This window comes from Carassius auratus, chromosome 16 (assembly GCF_003368295.1).
Source record: "Carassius auratus strain Wakin chromosome 16, ASM336829v1, whole genome shotgun sequence".
NCBI lineage: Eukaryota > Metazoa > Chordata > Actinopteri > Cypriniformes > Cyprinidae > Carassius > Carassius auratus.
In genome coordinates, this window is record NC_039258.1 from 14,679,078 (window position 1) to 14,688,339 (window position 9,262).

General features: G+C 39.6%; 1 protein-coding gene across 1 annotated transcript; it reads left to right on the forward strand.

The window, feature by feature from the left end:
* Positions 1-160: 160 nt before the first annotated feature.
* Positions 161-9,146, forward strand: LOC113116244 (uncharacterized). The gene is made up of 9 exons (XM_026284275.1): positions 161-271; positions 614-682; positions 876-927; positions 3,584-3,694; positions 3,800-4,030; positions 5,435-5,554; positions 5,656-5,687; positions 5,776-5,935; positions 8,141-9,146. Exons 2-9 carry the CDS (start codon positions 614-616, stop codon positions 8,386-8,388), a joined length of 1,023 nt encoding a protein of 340 aa, XP_026140060.1. The 5' UTR covers positions 161-271; the 3' UTR covers positions 8,389-9,146.
* Positions 9,147-9,262: the final 116 nt, after the last annotated feature.

The following is a 9,262-nucleotide window of genomic DNA, read 5'->3' on the forward strand; positions in this document are numbered from 1 at the left end:
AGAAATAGACACATTTTGAATGTGTCTAAGCTTTAATCAAACCAGTAATAATGAAACACCAATGAAACCGTGCCAGCCGCACAGTGAAGCTCTCTCTCTCTCTCTCTCTTCACAACAGTAAGCAGGTGATGGACAGTGTGAGAAAGAGAGGGAGGGGAGTGACAGGAAGCCACAGCAGGTGAGGAAACCATGAGATGAACTGATCAGAACAGAACTCAGACTGGCAGAAGACACATAAACAGAGGCTGACAGATTTTGGATTCGATTAATTGTGAGTTACCGACCATTTTCACTTGTATTTTGACTATCGTCTTTCTTTTAAAATGCTGACTACAATTTAAAATTAACTTAAAGTAGGAGCCGGTCACATGCTTATTTCTTGTCTTTATCAGATCCACAAATCTACTTCCCCTGTGTTTTTGACATACTCGGTTGTTGCAAAATGAGATGTTTTATTAGTCATGAACATGTGAACACTGAAGTGAAACTTTAAGCACTCTTCTAAATCACAGTACTTTATTCGAAAGTTTGATTGTGTTTGTGTATATGCTCTCCAGTGACTGATGGAGGGTTTGTGTGATGTTGGATCACTGATATAGTTGTATGTTTACAGATGCTTGTCACAGTGTTATCTGTAGCCATGGTGATGCTGACAGGTCACCTGATGTATGGGCTGCCTATGGTAAATTATGCTAAAATATGCATACTATATATTGTTCCTAGAATGGTTTGTTGTGGAGACTCGTAGTGTGCTGCATGCTCTGTGTTCAACTAATCTGCTAAAGAACTAGTGCAAAACCGTATTTTAATGCATTTTAAAAACACAGTGTCACTCAACTGGATGCATCCATAACACATTTTCTTGTTTTAAACAGGACGGAAAAAGGCTAAATCCAAGGGCCCTTCCAGTAGAGCTGTGTGATCCAGGTGAGAAAGCATTTCGGGCCATTATTTCTCTCAGTCTCGTATCCGGCATCAATTTCTCTGAACTCTCTCCCCGTTTTTGTGGAGTGCGTCAGCGTACCTTTCTGTCACAACACTTCCCAGTATTACATATGTGATGAGCAAGAAATCAGGACATCACTGGTTATTTATTAGGTTTTTCTTCACCGTTCTTTCTTCTTCCTTTCCCTCTGTTTCTTTTTCTCTCGTGATGGGAAATGGTATGTTCTGACACAGAAGCATAAACCACTTCCTTCATTAGAATGCCACTGCCTGTTTGAGCTACTTTGTAACGTCCTGTTTTTGATGCTATTTCTCGTCTATCCCTTTAAGAGACCTCAGTCAGCAAGTCTGGGTCTGTGCAGAAAAGTGTGGTGCATGTATGTGAGTGTGTCTGTGTGCTAGCACCCACATCCGCCTCAAACAATTCAACATTTGCCCTTTGAGCTAAATATCTGTGCAGTCAAATCCATGTTAAGTTATTACTTTTAAATGTGCTACGATAGTCCTTTTAGTATCTATGCAGTGCATTAAGTTAAATAAAAACCTTTGCACTTTTCTGATAAACTTTTGCTTTAACTTGCAAACCTCTTCTTATGGGACTTATTTGAGGTGGGAGGGCAAAAACTATTTATAGAATAGTTTTCTAGAAAATGCAAAGAGTTTTAGGGGAACGCATCAGTTTTACTAGAGAATGCACTTTTGATTAAAAATGTTCGGTTAGTGGAATTTTTTTTTTTTATTATTATTATTTCAAATAAGTCAATCAAACAAATTACAGTAACAAGAAACCCCATCCCACCCCTTATTTCATTTTTCAACATAGTAAACTATTTCTTGTGAATGAACAAGACCGATTCATTAGCCACCATAGGTAAATAAGAATACTAAAGTTCATTAAACTGTAAAACTAAATGCGCTACAAGTTTGTGTGCTTATGATTATGATAATAAAAAATAGTTGCAAGCAGCAGTTAAGGGCCCATGCACAACAGCGGTAGAATGAGGGGCAAATTTTCAAAGCAGCAAGCGACCAACTGCAAAAACAAAAAAATATTGGAGATTATTTTAAGCAAAATCCATAAATAGAATAATTTGTAATGTGACATAACTGCTTAGTACTTTTGACCAATAGGTGGCGTTGACACCGAATTGATGTGGTATAGTTAGTGTAAGATGCTATACGCCAAATAGCAATATATGCGATATATAGTCAAAAATATAATTCATTAAAGAAGCAGCTACTGATGAGATACAATTTACCCCATTATGATGCAGTGCAATCCGATTTCGATTCGATTCAATATAATGCAATGCTATTAATACGATGCAATGAAAAATATGATGCTATGCAATTCAATTTGGTACTGATAGTTTGCTTTTATTTCTTTGTTTCAGACAGACGCTGAATCATAAATTAACTTAAGTGCCTTCTGACTTCTAAAGGCCCGTTCACACTATGCACAATAACAATGATATAGATCATTGATAAGATAACACAAAGATAACAATAAAGATATAGTTCTAAAACGATAATATAACGACTATAACGATAAATGCACTGAGAAACGATATAATTGGAATCACATTCAGAACCATTTTGTTTCCAGCTGATGAAAAATCCAAACATTGAATCAGAATCCGTTCTGCTATAACGGTCTCGAAAATGTAAAGCAGCAGATGGGTGTGCAATTAGAATAAACAGACGATATCGTTCGCTGGTGTTGACGCTAATATCGGTATCTTTATAGTTATCTTTATGGTTATCGTTCTTGGTGTGAATGGGGCTTTACACCTCGGTCTCCGTAATGTTGTGACACGTCATGTTCCCGTAGCAGCAGTAGAGATGAGAAAATGCGATGATAGAATTATTGATCATTTCTCAGTAATAATCTACTAATAATTATATATAAATAAATAGTTTTTTACAGACACAAATATATTAGAAACAGTGCATCGCACTACAAATGCTAACTTGTATCCGATGCACACTTTTTTAAATCGATGCATTGCATTGTTAACGTGTATGTTGATGCACCGATGCAAATAAGAATCTTACCATTAGTGCTAATAAGTCAAAGCTGCAGACATACAGCCTTTGATGCATGCCATCAAATTCATTGATGCGATATATGACAACCGTTCTATCATCATGAAATCTTGAAATTTTAAGAAGGACAGAGTTAGAATTTGCTATGATAAATGTTCAGACTCTTTTCACTCAATGTGCCAGCTTTCATAACTTTTACCATTAATGGTTCTATGAGCTGCTAAAGTCTCAAGAGCAGAAATACCAGATCACAGTACAGTTGCTTCATGATACCCAAAACATTCATGTATTATGAAAGAAACTGTAATCTGACCAATTGAATCTTCTGAATTTTACACGGCGTCATCAATTCACACTCACACAAGTGAGAGATGCAGCTCAAGCTAAAGACATCCATCTAACACCTTCATAATTTGACCAACAATTGCATGGCCTCTGCCCTCTTTCTATCTTAGACAAACTCAACTTCTATAGACTAAAACTTATTTACTTTGAATTAATTTGACCTTAATGTTCTTTTTTTTTTTTTGTCCTCTGTATTTCCACTTCCTATTTTTCCCCTTCGTCTTCTCTACTGTTCACCATCTCTTAGGATATTATTACACTTCTGACAATAAGTGTGTTCAATGCGATCTCGGTTTCTACACAAGTGAGAAAAACAGAGAGGATAGATGCCACCGCTGCTTCCAGAACTGCAGACCTGGTATGAAGCTTGTTACACCTAATTAATGATATTATAAACAAGATGAAGTGAGAATAGAAATAGGAAGTATGGCAAAACGTGTGTGTGTGTATGTGTGCATGCTAGAATACAACATGGAGGTGGAGAAGGATTGCACAAGGACATCAAATTTAGTTTGTCGCTGTAAAGAGGGTTACATTTGTTTGCGCGATCCATACACGGACCAATGTGACTCCTGTGTTGCTGCCCCCACCACAATCCCATCTTCCACCTCTGCTGATGTCCCATCATCCACTACATCCACTGCATCCACTACATCCACTACATCCACCACTTCATCTACTAAGATTGAACTGGGTAAGCACTGTTGTTTATCTCTGCATGATGTATGTACAGTTGTATTCTAGGGGTAGTACGCTTGATGCAAGGTTTGATTATGGACTGGGCCAATATTTTGACAGGGGCTTCTGAAGCATCAGGCCCCATGGCCAGGACCGGATTCATGCTAGGCATGTGCCTATGCTCACAAGAGGACCCAATTACAATAATAAGGAGAAATAATTGGCTATTTATTCTACCTACAACAGCAAAAGAACCAAAACCAAAAAAGACATTTACCAAGCAAATAAATATAACACACATTAAGATAAAAACAACAACTCTTTCTATGTAGTATAGAAATATACATTTAATACATTTATGTTTCCTCCTGATATTTGGCATACAAAGAGACCTTTTTAATAAAGTAGTTTTGCCACTGACAAGCATACCATTTCTAGGGTGGCCACCTTCAATACAGAAAAATAAGGGACGCCTGGGGGGTGGGGGATGAGGTGGATGACGTGCGAGTGGTGGTAAATCACAACTTAAAACTTAATGTAATAAATATACAAATATTAATTGCTAATGAACTGAAGTAATTTTTTTAATATAAGGTGGCGTGAAAACAGATTTTGGATAAAATGTTTGTCATTGTTTGCAGACAGTAACACCATCCAAACAGTGAAACCAAATAATAAATAACCGAGAAGAAGACGAAGATCAAGAGCTGCTTTAGTAGGCAGTTTACCAGTCATAACACACTGGACCAGCTGACCAGTCAGAGCACATTTCATATTTTGGAAAGAGGGGTTTCATTGAAACAGGAACAGTGTGTTTGAGACAGATTGGGAAGAGGGGTGCTGCAATAATGTAAATTATGTAAATTATGTTTTTGGAAAATCAAGCATGAAAACTTTAGAAACCCCCAAAAACAAAATAAATGCTTTATAAAAGGGCATAATAGGACCTCTTTAAAGTAGAGTAAGTGGCCTGCCACTAGGAGGAGCAGGAGGTAGGGTTGAATACTTAAATCCTGACTTTTGTCATGGATTTTTGCAGAAAATAAGCTCTGAAACAAACCAAAGTAAAATAAATTAATACATAAATATGTTCTCATGAACCCTAAAGCGTTAGATTCACACGCAAGGTCTTGCATTACTAATGTATCTAACACTGACATAAGTATTTTGAGCTTGTGTTAACCACAAACATTATTTCAGGAATTAACAACACATTCAAACTTATGTCCGGGTTTCAAGGGTCATTCGTGCAGCACAGTAGAAAGTCAAAACAAGTTCCTTCAGTCTTGATATTCGTTAGATATTTAATTGCAGACATTCATTAGGGAAATCTTTCCCTAATAGGATCTTTTCCATTGAACCTGTTCAGCTATTCATCTCAACATAAATGCTAACTCAGAACCCTGTGTTTATTTTACAGGTGACAGTAAATTTGTTCTGTGGATTTTATGTGGATTAAGTTTTCTAATGCTATCCATTATCATCCTTACGCTGTTCCTCCGGCTCTGCAGGAAGAAAGAGAAGGAATGTTTTAAACATTGTGAGTAACACACACCTAAACACAAACTCATTTTTTTCTCCTATGTTTTGTGAGTTAATCCTTATCTTATCTTACCTCTCACTGTCTCTTTTCTTCATTAGTTGTCAGGCAGTGCTCGTTGGGTGATATGGAGGTTAGTAATGAGCCATTGTACACTTTGGCAGTATGTGATTGTGAACAAGTCATGAATTATCTGACTCACAGTCCTTCAATCTCTTCAGGTGGACAGTGAGACTGCACCTCCTACTAGCCAACCAGATGAGCAGCCCCATGCCCAGGAGATGCTGTCACATGGCAGCACACCCACCAATCACAACACAGACTGCTCGTTTCATCAGCCAATCAGCTCGGAGCAGGCTGTGCCTCCAGCTGGCAATTTAGGTACTATAAAGAGTAGCTTTTTGTAATTTTCTTCTTTTATTAAAATTATTTGACTGTGAAATCATGTCAAGTGTCCAAACCAATATACATAAAAATGCAGTAAAACACAAAACAGAAAATTGTATTATCAAGAGGACCACTGTAGACCCTCATGATTGTGTGACAAGGTCAATAAGCTGCTTAAAATATCACATAAATTGTTTGTATGTATATTCATGTAGGCTATGTATGAAATTAAATGTAATACAGACTTTTCACTCAAGGGTTATCTTTGCATTCAGTTGAGCTAAAGTTTCTTTCATTGAAAACTCTGCTCCTGCTTGCACTGGCCTCCATCAAGAGGGTAGGGGACCTGCATGAATTTTCGGTCGACGATTCGTGCCTAGAGTTTGGGCCGGCTAACTCCCAGGTAATCCTGAGGCCCCGGCCTGCCTACGTGCCCAAGGTTCCCACTACACCGTTCAAAGACCAGGTGGTGAACCTGCAAGCGCTGCCCCTGGAGGAGGCAGACCCAGCACTGGCTTTACTCTGTCCCGTCCGAGCATTGAGATGCTACGTAGACCGGACACAAAGCTTCAGGACCTCAGACTAGCTCTTTGTCTGTTACGGAGACCGCCAGAAGGGGAGTGCCGTCTCTAAGCAGAGGATGGCCCACTGGATTGTGGATGCCATAGCCCTGGCTTATCAGGCTCAAGGTGTGCCCTGCTAGTTCAGGTTGCAAGCTCACTCAACTAGAAGTGTTGCATCCTCCTGGGCGCTGGCATGTGGTGCCTCGCTGAAAGATATTTGTAGAGCTGCGGGCTGGGCAACCCCTAACACGTTCGCTAGGTTCTATAGCCTTCGTGTAGAGCCGGTATCCTCCTGATTTCTCACCTCAAACGGGTAGTGGCACTGAAAGGCCCCGGTTAGCATTGACTTGCTAGACTTAAAAGTAGACTAGACTTAAACTAGACTTAAACTGCTCCCGAGTGTACATACTGTAGACCCTGTTGAGATCCATGGAAGGCCAGGTTCCTTACTGATCAATCAATCAATCAATCACCTTTATTTATATAGTGCTTTAAACAAAATACATTGCGCCAAAGCACTGAACAACATTCATTTGGAAAACAGTGTCTCAATAATGCAAAAATCTCAATAATGCAAAAACCCAAAAACCTGAGACCTAAGACTCGTATGTGTATAGTCCATGGTATAGCCTTAGAGCCTGTGTTTCCCCGGCAGACTTCTGCCTTCCCAAGAGGGTTTTAATCACCTCAAATTTCTCCATATACACCTAAACGGATGCTAAATGTGTATTTGCTCCCGAGACCTCCTTCGGGAAGGATGGGGCTTCCTCAGCGTCCCTGTTCCAAGCAGAACGGATACGTTTTCCCAGTGTTTTCCAATCTCACCCAGTGAGGTAGTGCTTTGACAATGGTGAGTGGAACTACTTGTTCCAAGCCCCGGCCTTCACCTTATAGGGGTGCAGGCGGTTCGCACAGGGCACTGGAAGGGGCAGCACCCATGGCGCTTTGGTAGATCCCATTTTGCGTCGGTGACCGACGTAGCATCGAGAGTGACCGACTCAAAGGGAAGGTCTCGCTTACATATGGTAACCCTCGTTTCCTGAAGGAGGGAACGGAGACGCCACGTCCTGTTGCCATGGTTGCTGTGGTCTCCGGCTCGGCTCCTCAGCGAAAACCTGGTATGCATAGCACCTGTTGCCTTCTTATACTCACACTGTGATCAGCGGCAGCTGGATGCAATAATTGCATGCCAATGTGCATTGGCTCGTTTAGTTTACACTCAAAGTAGATCTATCTCTAGTAGGTCTATCGAAGCGGTATCCCATTTTTCATCGATCAGCGACGTGGCGTCTCCGTTCCCTCCTTCAGGGAACGAGGGTTACCATACATAACCGAGACGTATTTATCACACAGTTTTGACTTTATAACTTGAACGCAATTGCAAGAACTTTTTTTTTTTGAGAAATGCGAGTTATTAAGTTGCAATTGCAAGAAAAATAGTCTGAATTGCAAGAATTCTTACATCTTGCATTTGCTATGAAAAATGTCAAAAATATAAAATAAAAAGCCGCACTTACCTTGTTTTGTTTTTTATTCAGTGGCAGAAACAGGATTTGATATGAACCACATAAAAAAGCAATAAAAAAAAAAAAACGTGCAAATAGTATGAAAAATCATCATTCTCTCTTTCTCGTAGGCCCTCTTCACATCTACGGTCCCAAGACAGTTTTTGTTAGTTTGCTCAATCAGTTTGGACTGGATGGCGGCGAGAAAAAAGCACAACAACTCCAAGAAGAATCGCTAAGCAATATCAACGTGCCCTGCCCTCAGTCTCCCCCCGTCCATCTGTCTGAGGAGGAAAGGAGCAGAGAGAACGATTTCATCTTCTTCCCATCTCAAGAGCAAGGGAAAGAGTGTCACATATCTAAAGAAGAGGTGCTGTGAGGGATAACGGATTATTTGTGTCCGTCTTCTTCCGTACTGTTCGACTGCGGTGTGGTTTGTTTTAACTGATGCTTCATGAGTACCCAGTAGCAAAACTCTAACCCTAGCAGGGGATTTCATCTAGAGAGCAACAGGCTGTGTTAGGGGAAGGCCTGGGTGTGTGACTAACAGTATGGACCACATACTTGTTGCGTATGAGCTTGACAGTTCATGCCAGCTTTGCAATTTCACCCATAAACTACATTTATGCGTAACCACTGATTCTAAACCATCAGAATGGCAGTGGGATGCTGATGTTGACTGTGGGAAGAGTCGATACCAATGGCTTTCACGTCTTACGATGGCTGAATGACTCTCAGGAAGTGTTTGAAAGCAAGAGCAGCTCTAAAACATTCAGAAGACCAAAGATTCACAGATGTTGTGAAATGTATTTTATGTACATTTATTGAAGTCATTATAACTGCAATGTTTCCCATAATTTTCTATCTATCTATCTATCTATCTATCTATCTATCTATCTATCTATTAACTTCTGTGGCATTTGAGTCTTGACATTATCGAAATATAAAACATTTATAATTAATTGTAATTAATTCTATTACAAATGTAAAAGACACAAAAACAGTTTCTTGTTCTCACGCAGTTTATCAGTGTTCAAACACGTTAAGTCCCTGGTTAATGTTGTCAGTGTTCTTCCTCTTTTCTTTGGTTTTTAAGCGACAGACATGATGGATTGTGCCATCAAAAAAGCCCTGACATTTTGATGGTGGTCTGGAAATGTCAACATTGCTTCTTCATTTAGAAGTCATTAAGCAGAGCACAGGAACACACTGTTGTGTCATCATATATTATTTTTTACATTCGCTGTTATACA